At 39.0% G+C, this 16,064-nt stretch overlaps 3 protein-coding genes across 3 annotated transcripts; 1 reads left to right on the top strand and 2 right to left on the bottom strand.

The window, feature by feature from the left end:
• Positions 1-2,809: 2,809 nt before the first annotated feature.
• Positions 2,810-4,268, bottom strand: LOC106670863 (phosphate carrier protein, mitochondrial). Its single transcript, XM_014401518.2, has one exon. It carries the CDS (start codon positions 4,151-4,153, stop codon positions 3,107-3,109), a length of 1,047 nt encoding a protein of 348 aa, XP_014257004.1. The 5' UTR covers positions 4,154-4,268; the 3' UTR covers positions 2,810-3,106.
• Positions 4,269-7,389: 3,121 nt separating this feature from the next.
• On the top strand, positions 7,390-15,715 carry LOC106670866 (protein DDI1 homolog 2). Its single transcript, XM_014401521.2, has 6 exons — positions 7,390-8,267; positions 13,949-14,404; positions 14,466-14,555; positions 14,617-14,886; positions 15,116-15,225; positions 15,280-15,715. Exons 1-6 carry the CDS (start codon positions 8,012-8,014, stop codon positions 15,364-15,366), a joined length of 1,269 nt encoding a protein of 422 aa, XP_014257007.1. The 5' UTR covers positions 7,390-8,011; the 3' UTR covers positions 15,367-15,715.
• LOC106670865 (thioredoxin reductase SEP1-like) lies at positions 8,286-13,938 on the bottom strand. Its single transcript, XM_014401520.2, has one exon. The coding sequence runs from the start codon at positions 12,488-12,490 to the stop codon at positions 10,724-10,726; it is 1,767 nt and encodes a 588-aa protein (XP_014257006.1). The 5' UTR covers positions 12,491-13,938; the 3' UTR covers positions 8,286-10,723.
• Positions 15,716-16,064: the final 349 nt, after the last annotated feature.

The following is a 16,064-nucleotide window of genomic DNA, read 5'->3' as shown; positions in this document are numbered from 1 at the left end:
GTACATTTGTTTCATTCTTCTTTAGAGAAAACAAAAAATAAATAATTTTTTTTCTTTTTGTCTCTCCTCTCCCTTGAAAAGGGCTTTTTTGCTGAAAAAAAAGTGTTTTCTTTTAATCAAAACTCCTCTGGCAAAAAAAAAAAAAAATCAGTGTTTTGGCGATTCAGGGGTTAGACTTCGGGATTATCTGTCACACCAGTCAAGTTAGCTTTTTTTATAACTTACAATTAATTAAGGTTTTCAGTTAAGATAAAAAAGTCAATGGCACGAGCGGGATTCAAACCCACGATCTTCGGCTTGATACGCTGCTGCTTTTTTATCTCAACTGATTGTTACTTATTACAACTTACTGATTAATTACTTAATTAATTGTAAGATATTAATTGGTCAAGCAGACCACGAAACTATTGTATTTTTTTATAACGATTATTTATTAATTGAAAGATATTAATTGATCAAGCAGACCACGAAACTAGTGAATTTTTTTATAACTTTATTTCTTCCTGCTCCCTTTATTAGACTACAGGCCTTACAGTAGTCTGATAAAGGTAGCAGGTAGAAATAAAGTTATTAAAAAAAAATAAAAAAGCCCAACTTCCTCGGTTTTCTAAGTTGTGTCATCCTCGTACATGCATGAACTTCAATTTAGATCCTCTGATGGCCCATCTACTCATATTTAATAAGATGCATTATGTTTCCAAACACGCGTAAAATCCAAGTAAATTTACTGTTATTAAATTTATCTATTTTTACAAAATTTTACTACAGTAAAACTTTCCTTGACCTTAAAAAAATAAAAATAAACGTTGTTAGCACATCTCACGTCAGTTGCATAACGTAAGTCAAGCTAATAATAAAACACACCAGCTGTGATGGCGACATTCCAAACTATTCTATATTCACACAACTAGGTCAATCTTGCAAGGGAAATTTCATCGAGCCGTATTATCATTAGACCAAAAAAAAATTGTACTTTTTCTCCGATAAACCGGTCTTTTCGGATCATTCTGGTCTGTTTCTGCTATCAACCGACCTGGAATGTAAAGGCACAATACGGCCTGAGATGGATGAATAACTCCCAAGCTTTCTTTCCCACTTCTTCACTTACAACACGATTGTAAAAATTCAGGACTTCAATGAAACATGCTTGGAACGAGTTCAAAAGTCCTGAGTTTTAGATCTGGTTCTTCCTGTCCTAGAGACGCAGAAGTCAAGAGCCGTATCTCTAAGATTTAACTTTATTCCACCCTCAAGTCACCTTTAATTACCGATGCCTTGTATTCGATGAGCTCCATAAGGAGGAACATGTGCATGATTTGTTCTAAAACAAACTTTATCCCTGACTGCACACCAACTTGAAGTGGTTATTTCCTTCCCACTTCAGGCCTTTTCCTCCGCTATTTTCTCATTAAAAGACCTCTGTCTTTCTATCTGTTTCTCAAAGTACAGAATTCCCTTTCTACTTAAATCATGTTGCCTATGTAACATCTTGCGTGAGTTAAAAATAATTGTAAAAAATTTACACTGTACAACGGATCACCCACCCAGTAAGGAGCGAAGAGAAGTTTCCCACTTGGAAGTCTAAGAAACGATCAGCCCCACTAAAGAATGAAAGTCGATTTATTTAGTGTGGGAAGGTCGTTGCAGGGCAGTTCAACAAGCTGTGTCGGATACCGTAAATTCAGGGTGACATTTCGCCGGATGTCCATTGACATGGGACCTGAAGGCTGCAAACCCTTGTAAAAAGGATGCTGCCCAACAGTTTTTTTATTTTATTTTCCTCCTCTATCCTGGTTGGCAAATCGGTATAAAGGGGACGATTTGTAAAAGTTAGTTATTGGCTCACAGAGTCAGTTGAAGACAGTGACCAAGACACGACATCGACTGTCCAGGGCTGAGATGAGTTGACTACTGTGTTTTGAAAGCAGCTTTCAGGACAGACTTGGTCAGTGAGAGCATGCAGTCAAACATGACCAGTTGATCCAAGTACAAAGTCGATGGCTCACACAGCCAAGCACTCAGTTGGGGAATCAGCGAGAGCACTCATCCTGCAATGATCTAGCCATTGCAACAAATCGCTTAGGCTTTCAACCTGCCGCATAGGTGAGAGTAAGCTACTCTCTCTGTGATCCAGTAGAGTGGAATAAAAAGCCACTTCTATATTCTTCAATTATGCTCTCCGATTTGTTAAGGTCAGTCTCTAGATCTGCCCTTTTGGTCGGTATGTTGGTTTTTTTTTATAAGATTATCCTTCATTATGAGCATTACTACTGCTCTTGCATTTCAACTATGACAATAGTAAATGAGGAAAGCCCGTAAATATCCTCATGTTTTTGGATAACATGTGACCAATGGTCTGAGTCTGACCGGTGTGCATAAAGGGGTTTATCTCCTTTTGTTTAAACTGCATAATCTCTAGCTAATGGCACATTTTTTTATTTTATTTCCTGTTGTAGTCCCCTGGGTGAACCCTTGGCTAGTTGGCCCGTTTATTTGTTTCCATACCATACCAGAACAGATCACAAGGTGAGATTGCGTCTTCCTAGTTCCATCAGGCAATTACACACCCAAATTAGTCTAGGGGTAAAAGCATGTGCTTTTATGTCCCGGACTGTCCGAAAGAATACATGCAAATTTCCTTTTAACCGACTTCAACATAAATTGCAGACTTGGAAAGACTGTTGAAACCACCGTTCAAAATCACCTTATAAATCTTTATGAATAAAACAAATTTAGTGTGTTAAAAAAGAAATTATATATACCTGCTGATAATATGATCCGGGACAAAATTGGAAAACTAAATAGAATCTTTTATTTTTCTTCATGTGTTTATTTTCAACTAGTCTCTTTTAGAGATTAACAATAAAATTGCCCCTCTAAGTGCTGGATACCAGCAGAAGCCTAGCTGGGATTATTACATTGCTTAATTTTATTTTTTTATGGAAACAGGTCGAAAGGAATGCCGGTTTATCATCAAATTCGATAAATAAATATAAATAATTGATTAAGAACTCGGTACATTATATAATTTTTAAATTTGAAAACTAATTAATTATATTAATCGTGTTCTAATTGTTTTTTTATTATTTGATTGTGTAGTCATCGCTCAGTTCTCCTTGAGTTTCTTCTTGAGCGACTCGGGCATCTCGGGTGGTGGTGGCCTTGGGATGCCGAGGGCGACTTTGACGAAATCGTAGATGAACCATTGGGCAGCGGTGAGAGTACCGATCATGATGATCCTAGGTCCGAGACCCTTCCACAATCCGGCGAAGCCGATCTTCTTGGCAACGTCGACGGCGGTGGAGCCCTTCTCCTGATTCAGCTTGGAGACGACCGTATCGGCCGGGTGGGAGACAATGGCGCAGAAAACGCCGGCTATGTAACCAGCTGCAAACGTGACGACGAGCTGTTCGCCCTTGGAACACTGATCCCTCGGCTTGGGCACGACGAATTTGTAAAGGAGTTCAACAGTCCTTTCGAAGCAGGCGAACTTCATCATAGTGTAAGGGATCTGCCTGCACCAGAGCGGCACGAGGGACTTGAAGAAAGCGTTCATGCCTTCCTCTCTCATCATTTTTGGCACGGCTTCTCTGAGCGTGTTGGCGAAGCCGGGCGTCGTCTGGATCTTGACTTTAACCGCTTCCATCGGGCTGAGGGCGATGTCGGCGAAGAACTCAGCTGAGGCGGATGCGGCCAAGTAAAGTGAAGTCCTCCACAGGAAGGAGTTCTCCTCGCCCAGTATACCAGAGTACAAGACCTTGAAGTACTCGTAGAATCCGAACTTGCAAGCGCCCTGCATTGAGTAGCCGTAGAAAGTCGGCGCCCATCCTTTCGCAAGTCCCCTCATGCCGTCCTCGGCCACGGTGACCTTGAAACCGTGGAAAAGGTTCTTGTACTTGGCCGGATCGACCTGGAGCCTGCATTTGACCAGGTCGAGAGGGACGACCATCGTGTGGGTCAGGCCGCAGGAGAGGATGCCACCGAGGCCGCATAGGAGGAAGTATTTGTTGGAACCGAACTCGCAGGAGTCGCCCGGCTGCATGGTAGGGGTGGCCGCCGCCGCCAGCCTCCGCCCTGGGACCAGGCACCTCTCATCCGAAAACGGGCTCCTGTACCCGCTGTTTTTGACGATATCCCTCGACGATTGGAACATCTCTTCTTTAAATTATTTTCTCCTGGGTGTAAAAAGATGTAAAAATACCTGACAGCCGACTGTTTCGTTGGCCTCGTTCGTCCCTCGAGTGAGGCTGGTGACTGAATCGATTGAAAATCAAACAGGGACGAAAAAATCCAAAGCCTCGATAAACTCTTTCACGACAACTTAACAAGTCAGACTTATAAACCAAACTGACAAAATAAATCGAACAAAATAAAATCGAAACGTAAAAAACATCAATATAGGGGAAGAAATCTTCGTTGAAATCTCCAGCCAGAAAATCTACAATCATATAACAACTAAAAAACTAATTCAACATATACTAAACAGACAGAAAAATAAACGAACCAGGATACATGTAAAAATGTTTCTTTTAGTTTGAACATAAATAAATAATTTACCAATTAAGACCAAATTCAGTCCGGGAACGGTTTTTCTCCCGCCAAAAATCAAGAACGTTCAAAACATCGAACCGATCTTACAAAAATATGATTCGTTCAATGAATCGACTCCACTATTGGTATATCTCCATAATAAACCAATTTAATTGTATCGTTAATTTTATGCATTACAAATTAAATTATTATTGTAAAAAACATAAAAATTGGCATTAAAATTTTAAAAATTGTATAGGGTATTGGATACAAATAGGTGTTGTTTAATATTTCCCGGATTGAACCGAATCTGACACGGGGACTACAAATTAAATTCTTATACAAAAATGTAAATCTCAATAAAATCATTAAAATAGTACGATAGAGGTCAAATTTGTAGCGAGTGTTGAATTTAAATAAGTTTAGTTTAAAATTACCCGGATTGAATCAAATCCGACTGGATCAGCTCAATGAATCTACTCAGCCATTGATACATCTCCATAGTAAAACAATTTAATTTACTGTTAATTTCATTAACTACAAAATACTTATTTAAAAAAACACCACATGTAAATCGCAATAAAATCATAAAAATTACACACGGCAATGGATTCAAATAGGTGTTCTTCAAAATTATCCGAATTGAACCGAATCCGATTCAGATATTAGCTCAATGAATCGACTCCACTATTGATCCATCTTAATAATAAACCAATTTATTTTATTGGGCGTTCGATGAACAACAAATTAAACTCTCATTGATTAAATAAAAATTAAAAAAAAAAAAAATGGCACTAAAGTCGTCAAATTCGCACATGATATTGAATTTAGATGTTTTGTTTAAAATTGCCCGATTTGAATCAAATCCGATCCGTTCGTTGATCGTCACCACCATTGATCCAACTCCACAAGCTTCAATTAATTTATGAAAGTTATTGGTCGAGATAAAAAAATGCTTACTTTAAAAAAAAATTTTTTATCTCAACCAAAACCTTTCATAAATATTAATTAATTGAAACAACTTAATTGGTCAATCGGACCACGAACTGTAACGGATTCCATAAACTATGTTCATTGTATGAGATGAAATATTATCAAATTTATAAAAAAAGTTGAAACTATAAAGGCCCAAGTAGTGATCCTTGAGGAACTCCGGAAAGGACGGAATACGTATATATAATACAAGGTCAGCCAGATCGGTTTGATCGTTTTAAAAAAAAATCGACTTGCTACCTTCTTCCGAAAAGCTCAGTTTACTTTCACTTATCATTTTGAAAAATATTAATAAAAACTTGGAAAAATAATCTCAGGAAGTAAGAAAAAAAAAGAAAGAAAAAACTCAGTAGGGGCAATTAAGGAACATTAACACACATCAGCGACGTGACAGTGTCGTTCCCTTGGAATTTTATGGGTTTTATTTAAGGCTATCATTTCGACGCTACAGTTGCTTCCTAGGGGATTTAGTCTAAAATTTTCTTTTTCCGCAGATACTTGCAGCGCCAACACCCCTGACGTCCCTGGAACCATCTGTATATTCAAACGTCGCTGAGGGCAGTGCGTTTTTGATTTTGCGTTTTTTGTACATGTAGTCAGGAGTGGTGGCTTTTATGTTTCGGAATTGATAGAATTTTAGGGTCGGGTAAAAGCCAGGGGGGATAATTTGGTTACTTTTTGGATTGGGGGCACTGAAAACTTCATAACCTGTAGGAACAAATACAACCTAGCAAAGATAGGTCCTGATTTGGTGCCCTGATAACTAGAAGATAACTATAACTAGAAGATAAGAATTAGTGTTGGAAAAGAGATTAATAAGAGGGTGAACAAGAGTAGCTATACCCCTAGCATAGAATTTCAGGTCCAGCAAATTACGCCGAAGGTTTAGGGGGAGCTGACCAGCATCGACATCGAGGCTAGAGACAGTACTGGACCGAAAAGCCCCATTAACAATCCACAACGCCATGTTTTGAGTTGGATCAAAGATGCCCATTTTCTTTTTTGTGACAAAGTTATATACATCGCATCCTTACTCCAAGCATGATCGTACCAGAGCATTATAAAGGCGCATTAATCTTTTACGATCAGCATCCGATGAACAAGAGCTGACAGTTTTTAACACGTTCAAAGATTGAGAGCACCTGGACTTTAATTTTTTTTAGGTGTGAAACCCAATTCAAGTTCCTATCAAAAACAACTCTTAGATATGTAATTGCATTTAATATTATTATACTATTCAATATGCGTAAATCAGGGTAGTTGATGGGGAGTCTTCTAGAAAATAGCATAGCTACAATTTTCTCTGGAGATTGGCATTGTTCACATACGGTAGCCGTGCCAACAGTGCTGCCGTTGTCACCGGACCGTGATCGCCGTATTTCTTTTTATTTTTATTATTAATTAAAGTATATACTTTCCTGCTGAGCCAGCCATTGATTTTGTTATGCTTTCTCGCATTTCTTATCCAAGGCTTACAATACGAATACAATATAATATTTTTTCCCTGGCAATGAATAACTAGGTCCTTCATGCTTCTAAACTGTGTAAAAAAGTGGATCTGACACCGGACATTACACATCACGTCACAAAGGAATTAGGGGCCTTAACATAAGCACTCTACTTATTGTAAATTCAGCAATTTGTTACAATAAAGTATATACTTTAATTAATAATAAAAATAAAAAGAAATACGGCGATCACGGTCCGGTGACAACGGCAGCACTGTTGGCACGGCTACCGTATGTGAACAATGCCATTCAGTTTCCAATGAGAACATTTTCTAACCCGCCGATGGGACAAAATGCCGGTCTAGCCACTGTCACGTTACTGATGTGTGTAAATCCACCTATTGTTATACATTTTACAATTTTAAACGTATTACACAGAATTTTATTTAATCAAGTCGGAATTGAAACGAACCTCCTCTCAGTTCACACCGTTCAATTCACATTCTGACCAACTCACACATCAAATTTCGCACATTCAGTAACAAGATCGAAAAGAGTTTTTTGTTTCTGTTTTTCTTTTTCCGGGATTTTAAAATGGATGATGTCGGGCTTGGGTTCCCTTCGGAAATTGTCAAAAATGAACGGAACTGCCAAGATGAGTCGGGGTGGATTTCTTACTTTTGAACAGTGACGTCGAGCGGCGGAAAGAAAAACTGGCCGTGGTGAAAACGGACTCAACCGACAACGTACTTTCCTCCTGGGCCGGGAGTGAAAAAAAATCGTCCTGTCTGTTTGTTAAAAAAATAAAAATAAAATAAAAACTTTCGGAGGGTAAATTTTTGTTCCCTCGGGAAATTTCGACGCGAGCCGTGTCCCCGGTGTACAGCCCGCGGGGGAAGGGATCGTATATTTTATACTTGGGTTTTTTTTAAACGTTTTTTTTTTAATCCCCCTGATCCACGGTGTGACAAGACTTTTTTTCCACGGCATAATACCACTCGTTGACTCGCCCCCTCGAGCCAAGGACGAGCCGTATCGATATGAAAGTGACCGTCACCACCCTGACGGACGAGATCTTCGTCCTGGACGTACCCGAAGATCTGGAGTTGGAGAACTTCAAGGCGTTCTGCGAGATAGAGTCCGGGTTCCCAGCCCGGGAGATCGTCGTCGTACACGAGGGGAAGCCGCTTTACGACAACGGGTCCAGTCTCAAAGGTTTCGGCATCAAAGACGGCGACGTCGTCGTTCTCCACAGGACTTCGACGGATTTCGACACCGCCCAGCGATTCCAACCGAGTGAGTCCGTATACTAATTTTAAAACATCCTAAATTTAAAAAAAACCCACATATTTGTCATTTAAAATCTATCCAAGTTTTCCTAGCGTCAGGTTCTCCTTCATTTCAATTTTACACATAAATATGATGATTTGTCATACGGACACAAGACATCAGGACAATCTGTGATGATGGATGTTGCCGGGTGGTTTACTTACAACAGATATGATGGATATTTTATGATCTGAATTGTTAATTCATCAGACACGATGATATAAACACCAGAAACGATGATAGTTTGTGATAAGGATGATCAATATATCAGATTTCTTGTGAATTTGTGATAAGTATGTTTTAACTATAGTTTCACAAACTACATAATCCATAATAGTGATGATTAAATGCCCATGATGATGATTTGTCATATGGACAGTTAATACCCAAGATATCAGGATAACCTGTGATGGTGGATTGTCGGTTCTTTTACAACAGATACGATGATAGTTCCTTTAGAGATTGTTTATACATCTGACACGAGGGAAAATTTATTTTCTGAATTGTTAATTCATTGGACCCGGTGATAAGGATAATTAAGGATAATCTCTGACAAGGATAATTAAAAAAAAAAAAAATATGAGCAGCATATGAGATTGCTTTTACAATCAGTTAAAGATGATTTTACACACCAGATGTGATGATAGTGATAGTGATGCTTAATATGTCAGATATCACAGTAATTTTTAATAAGGTTGTTTTCTAAGGATGAACTATAATTATATCAGGATAATATTTTATAATGATGATTAGGGATGATTACACATACCAGATTTGATGATAGTTGGTGATAAAGATGATTAACATGTCAGATATCGCATGAATTTTTGATAAGTATGTTTTTGCTATAAATTCACGCACTGCATAATCTATGAGGTACGATATTTCATGATAACACACTATATATCAGGATAATTTGCGATGAACTGCTGACGATTCTTAGGGCATTGGAATGCCTGGGAACTAACGCCAATACATTAAAAAAGAAAGCCGAAATCAAGATGGACAGTGTGACATCTATCCAGGTGTTAAAACCCACAAAAATGAAAACTACAAATTAAGAGCAAATAAGTAAACTTGTTTGGCATCTGTAACAAAACTGGGAGATCTCGCTGGAATGGGTCCAGGCTCAAAGTGGATCAAAGGGGAACGATTTTGCACCATGCTTCTAACCCGTTCCTGTATCCCATATGAAGGAAGTACCAAAGCAATCAGTACTAAAACATGGAAAGCAAGTTATAAAGGATTGCATATGAGAAAATTATTTCCTGAAATTGAAGACCGAGTCGACAGAAAGATAAGTTCTGTCGGGACATGGGAAGAACGCTTCATACCTTTACCGATTCAATCTACAGACTGACTCGGAATGTAGATGTGGGAACATCTTGTCGAAAGCTCATTGTTCGAACTACAAGTCTTCTAATTAAAAAAAAAAGACTTTAAGCGGGAAACACTGGCCACCAACTTTGTCATACTTGCTAAAAGACTTTTCTGAAGAATTTGTAAATAGCATGAACTTTAACAAAATATAACAATCAATTTGAATGTAAATAATGTAATATCTCAAGAATTGTAGGTAATAATTTAATTGGAACTAGCAGGACATAAACTCCCTTAGCACAAGTTTACTGTGTGGAGTATAAAAAAACAGACATACATTCTAGATAATCCAATAGTTTTGTAATGTGGATAGTTGTACACCTGATATGGTGATAGCTTCCTTACCAATTGTGAAGATTGGGATTGCTAATGATTGGGTACAGTTGGTTTCATGGCATTTAGAAACAAAAAAGACTGGAAAACGTGTTCAGAATCAAAACGTACGAGGAGGAAATGTTCTGGGCAAAATGAAAAGCGTCTAAGCTCTTTTGGAATGAGTAGGATTTTTGTCGGATGAGAACTGAAATGGCAAAGCGTAGAGGGGAAAATTTTAATGTTACACACCTGATGTTGTTTTAGATCAATTTTAGATATGGCTAAGCATAAAGATTAAAAAAAAATATAAATAAGTAGAGATTGCGATACAATTACACACCGAGTAATAATTTGTTGAGGTGGAAGGTAAACGCAGTCTGTCGGACATCTACATTTTATTTTTTTGTTTCTATTAGCCTAACAATATTGTTAACCAGTTAATTTTTTTATCGTAAATATACTGAATATGATGATGGGTCAGACAGAAACTGCAAATGTAATCAAACTGGTACGACTTTGATAACTGTGTTCTTTTACGGATAAGATTTTTACTGTCAGATCTGTTGCTTCTGATGTTTCTTCTAACTGTTTTGTATTTGTGATGATTATTGATGTCGGACTGATTGGTTGGAAGTGTTAGGCTGGATTTATCGTTCAGTGCCGTAGCCAGGCTTTTTCCAGTCAGGCAAAGTTTTCACCTGTGGTTATATTTATAAAAAATATTTTATTTAGAATATATCAGCGAATGGCTCTTGGTCTGATGGACTTCTTTTTCTGAGCTTTGTGAACACCTCGGCGCAGGTCGGATGGACGGCTACGAGGTTGTCGAAGTCTTCTTTTGTTGCTTTGAGCTTGATGGCTAGAGCGAAGCCCTGTATTATTTCACCCGCATTTGGCCCGAGGATGTGAAGCCCGACGACTCGCTCTCGCGTACAGGTCATACTGCATATGATTTTCGCGTAGCATATCGAATCCGACCTGTCTGTCATGGCCCTCTCGACCGGTATGAACAGGTTATGATACACAGTTATACTTTGGAATATCCCTTTGGCGAATTCTTCCGTCACTCCTACCCAGCCATATTCTGGTATGGTATAAATCGCCATCGGTATGAAGCTATAGTCTACAGTATCCTTCGACAGTCCAAATATCCTTTGCATGAGGACCCTTCCGGCTTTTGTAGCTATAGGCGATGTCTCAACATCATTCACCGCGACATCCCCTATCGCAAATATATTCGGCACTGTTGTTTGGTTTTTGTGGTTCACTATAATTTTCTTGTTGTCATTTAAGAGTATTCCGACCTTGCTCAGGTTCATGTTTTCGACCATTGTGCCTCGACCAGTTGCAAAAAGCACTGTGTGGTAATCTTCTTGGAACTCGGTTCCGTCACTGTGAGTCGCGTTTACGGTGAGCATGTGGCCGTTTGGCTCAATGCTAGTCGGCGTGCAATCTTTGATAAAATTAATACCTTGACTTTGCATGATCTGTTCGATTTTGTCAGCCATGTCGCGGTCGACTTTCTTAAGAAAGACCGAGCGCACCATGACAGTGCAAGATACACCCAGATCGTTCAGAAACCCAGCACATTCGAGCGCTACATAAGATGCTCCTATGATGAGAGCACTCTCAGGGTGATACGGAAGCATGAACACATCGTCAGATGTTATACCGTACTCTTTGGCACCGGGTATGTCAGGGTATATCGGCCTCAACCCGGTTGCGATCACTATGCACATCCCGTTCAACAGATTGTGACTGCAGTTTGCATCCGTTATCTTGATATTGTGTTTATCAAGGAATTCGCCATATCCTGTGAAAATCTTGATGTTGTGCTTGTCCAGATCTTCTATTATCTTAACGACGAGAGATTGTATGTAGTTGTTTATGTTTTCTATGAGCTGTTTCCAATCATTGGATGGTTCTGCGGATTGGACCCAACCAAAAGAAGGCGCCTCGGTTAGGTGATGGCGCAGGTCTGCTGCCCGGCGCATTAGTATTTTTGGTATGCATCCTACGTTGACGCATGTTCCTCCAATTCCCCACATTGAACCTTGAGGGCTTGGCATGACAAAGTTGCACAATGCGACTGACTTGCCGAGTATGGCCGCCTCCTTCGCTGCCGCTAGGCCGGCCGGCCCGCCACCTATTACAACAACATCATACTCAAACTCGGTCGGATATCCACACACCATGCTCTTAAGTACGCAGCATTCGTAATATGGGAAGAGCGACATAAATCCGCCGATGTGCTTCTGGTTTATAAACACGCTCGGCACTGTCCTCAGGCCCGTCATATTGATCAGGACATCGTGCATCTCCTGGCCATTCTCGAGCACGTCCAGCTCGATTGCGCTATACCCTATGCCCATCTTTTTGAACAACTTCTTTGCCTTGGTGCACACTGGGCACCAGCTCTTGCTGAATATTACCACCTTGTGGTTTCTTATTATATTATTTACAATCTCTGCCACATCCATACTGCTACTTAGCATTATAAACAATTATTTAACTTAACTAAGTACAGAAAAAGTAGAAAACTAAAGTCAAATTATTTATAAAATATATTTATTTTCTCATTTGTCATCCATGATAAAAATTCCCCATTTGTTTTATGTATAATTATTACAATTTATTTTAACCCATTTTATCATATGTTTGTTCTTGTACGTAAAAAAAATTGCTTTCCCTCCATCGATGTATTGACAAAGGAATTGTCGTTCTAAGGATGACGAGGCGAAAGGAGGAAAATAAATAAAAGCTCTATTCTTGCCTGTATTTCTATTTTTGCAGACCAAAACGTCCAGTCACCCTTGGACCAGGTCCAAAAAATCTCAACAAACATTATTATTTACATTGAGACGACATATTGTCTGGAAATTCCAATGATGATTGGATTATTTATATTTGATTGATGATATAAATGATTTTCCCAAACCTGTGATTGATCATATTTATGTTTGACTTAGGATGCATCAGTCAATTTTATTTATTTATTTATTTAAACATTTTCTCCGGCTTATTACCTATTTTTGAGTTTTAGACGGAGATTTATTAATTATTATTACGTTCTCTCTTTGTTCCCTCACACTGTTTTCCTCCATTTCACCTAGTCTTCAGAATTTCCTATAGAATATTTTCTTTCTAATTTATTTTTTTGTCATTGTGGTTTCGGTGTTTACATTCATTTTTCTTATTGTTTGGTTTGTTCATTATTAGACCATCTTCTGGCTGGCTTTAAACCACCTCTATCCACACTTAACACGTTCAATGCTGGCGGGACTTTGAATTTTTATCAATTGCCTGCAGGTCATCCATCAGAGAGGGTGCAATAATTCAGCTCGCCTGAAAGTCAACCAGAATGTGTTAGTTGACCATCGCCAGGCCTGGGCGGCTTTAACAGGGTGGTACTCGAACCTGTGGCTAACGTTTTATCTATTGATCGCATCCATACTTCTACTTGGGATATTGACCACATGATGTGTGGACAGGTTGGACCTCGTGAAGGTCACCCAAGTTTGGGGGTTAGAAGAAGGATATTTTTTACTTTTTATTTTTCTTGTTAAGTTACTCGTTTTACAAGTCACCCCTTGGCTGATAATATGGTATTCACAAATTTTTTCAAAGCCTTAAACCTCTTTACTACTTACCCTTAACCATCTCTCACAAACCCTAACCATCAGATCTTTCTCTTTACTCTGTTCTTACTCCTTTGAAACAAACTTTAGTGTTTAAACTATTCCGACCCACATACCATATCCAACCATCTTTGATGTTCAAAATCTGGAACCGACAAACCTCTGACCAAAACCGCTATGATAGGCGGACCCAAATTGACCAAGAAATTCAAGACTTTCAAAATTGAAAATGGACTAAGTGATTAAAGCTTGTTTTTGATAACATTTTTATACATAGAAGTTTAATTTTTTGTTTGCTTTTTTTGTTTTTTGTAGGTTTAGTCGGAAACTTTGATTTCAGCAATATACAGGTACCAGGTCAAGAGAATGTCAGCGCGAGCAGCCACAACCCTTCTTTCTCGAGGCTGGATGACCCGGCGCGCGTTCGTGACCTCTTCCTTGCCAACCCGGACCAGCTCGCGTTGCTCAAGCAGAACAACCCTCGTCTTGCAAAGGCGCTCGACTCGGGTGATCTGAACGAGTTTGCTCGCGTCCTCCATGAGCAGATAGCTGAGAAGGAGCGCCGTATGGCCCAGAAATCACGCATGCTCCAGGCGGACCCTTTGGACGTAGCCGCCCAGGAGCTGATCGCCGAGGAGATCAAGCAAAAGAACATCGAGGCGAACATGGAAGCGGCGATGGAATACAACCCGGAAACGTTCGGGACGGTCGTGATGCTCTACATCAACTGCAAGGTCAACGGGCACCCTGTCAAAGCCTTCATTGATTCCGGTGAAAACATTATATTTTTGTTTTTTTGTTTATGTTTTTATTTTATTGTTTTAAAATACAGGTGCTCAGACGACTATAATGTCAGCGGCTTGTGCAGAGAGGGTGAACATAATGAGGCTAGTAGACACAAGGTGGGCTGGGATTGCCAAAGGTATCTTTTTTTCTATATGAGATACAATTGTCTAGTTAATAACATGAAACATATTGAAAAGGCGTCGGCGTCCAGAGGATTATAGGCAGGATCCACATGGTTCAAGTCGCCATCGAATCCGATTTCCTCACGACGTCATTCTCCGTACTTGAGGAACAGCCTATGGACATGCTCCTCGGGCTAGACATGCTCAAAAGGCACCAGTGCTGTATCGACTTGAAGAACAATGTACTGCGCATAGGTACGACCGGTACGGAGACACGCTTCCTCTCTGAAAGGGAGTTGCCCGAGTGCGCCAGGCTCACTGCGCCAGACGATACCAGGAAGAAAGGTATTATTAAGAGGAGAAAATTATCTGATTAATGTGTGTTCAAAAAACCTATCAATGTGTCATGTAATATTTTTTCTTATATAAATAAAACACTTTTGGTTAAAAAAAAATATTTTTTTAATATTTATAGGCATTTAATAAATTTAAAGTTTAAAAACCGTCTTGGTCATTTTGGTATTGGTTCTGCCTAAATGTCGTTTTTGTCTATGTACGGGGATTTTTTTTACAGTCGGCACATCGTCCGGCCCTGAAAGCGACGTGCTCACGATACTCCCATCCGACAGGTTTACGGAGGACGAGGTCAAAGAGATGGTTGGGTTTGGTTTCACACGACAGGAGGTATGTAGATGCAGTATGTTTTACATTCAGAGCTAACAGTTTTTCCCCCCCTAGGTGATAGCCGAGCTGAGGAGGTTCAACGGTGAAAAGAAGGACGCGACGATGGCCTTGTTCGAAAAGAGGAAAGCGAGTCCATTTTAACATAGGTCAACAGGCAGAAGAAAAAAAAAAGAAAGAAAGAAAAAAAGAATTTTCATTTTTTCCGTTCAACGTGTGAGATAGAATAAGAAGAAAGAAAAACCAGAGGTCCTGCAAAATATATTTTATTTTATTTTTTAAATAAACACACACAGGCACACCCTCACATCCAAAAAGTGCATTTATTGATTAAAAAATAAAAAAAGGCTATTTCACTGTTTTTATTTTATTAAAATAATAGCGGGTATAGTCATGTCTGTAATTATTTTTTATTATTTAATGATTAAAAAACAAAAATCCAATGCATTTAAAATTTTTAACTCCCCCCCTCGACTTTTAACACTAGCCCAAATATAGTTTTTGCTCAAAATGTTTTATCGATCAGTGAAACAATAATAGTTGTGCAAACAAATTATTTTGTTAAGTTTTTGTAATTTGTGAGTACAAAAAAAAAAAAAAAAAAAAAAAATGAAGGAGAAGAAGAAAAATATACCAATCATCATTTATTTATATTTTATCTTTTTTTCCCCATAATATCTGCGTTTACTGCTGTACGGGAGTATCCAGGATAAACAGTGGTCATTTCCCTGGACACATCGGTCTGGAGGGTTATGAAAAAAAATGGCAGCATAGGTGAACCGTATTGATGTAGAAGCTCCTAAATTATCAAGGTCTGACGATAGTTCCCTCTGAGGATTTGA

This window comes from Cimex lectularius, unplaced genomic scaffold, assembly GCF_000648675.2.
Source record: "Cimex lectularius strain Harlan isolate CLEC.00 unplaced genomic scaffold, Clec_2.1 scaffold252, whole genome shotgun sequence".
In the NCBI taxonomy this organism is placed as follows: domain Eukaryota; kingdom Metazoa; phylum Arthropoda; class Insecta; order Hemiptera; family Cimicidae; genus Cimex; species Cimex lectularius.
This window is presented reverse-complemented; position numbering and strand designations above follow the sequence as displayed.

What these genes read in the sequence shown, in the direction of transcription:
- LOC106670863 (XM_014401518.2), bottom strand. Translation starts at nt 4,153, where the DNA reads ATGTTCCAATCGTCGAGGGATATCGTCAAAAACAGCGGGTACAGGAGC.
- LOC106670866 (XM_014401521.2), top strand. Translation starts at nt 8,012, where the DNA reads ATGAAAGTGACCGTCACCACCCTGACGGACGAGATCTTCGTCCTGGAC. An exon ending in CAAAGCCTTCATTGATTCCG is followed by an intron (nt 14,405 to 14,465) that starts GTGAAAACATTA and finishes TTTAAAATACAG; the next exon opens with GTGCTCAGACGACTATAATG. An exon ending in TTGGTTTCACACGACAGGAG is followed by an intron (nt 15,226 to 15,279) that starts GTATGTAGATGC and finishes TTCCCCCCCTAG; the next exon opens with GTGATAGCCGAGCTGAGGAG.
- LOC106670865 (XM_014401520.2), bottom strand. Translation starts at nt 12,490, where the DNA reads ATGCTAAGTAGCAGTATGGATGTGGCAGAGATTGTAAATAATATAATA.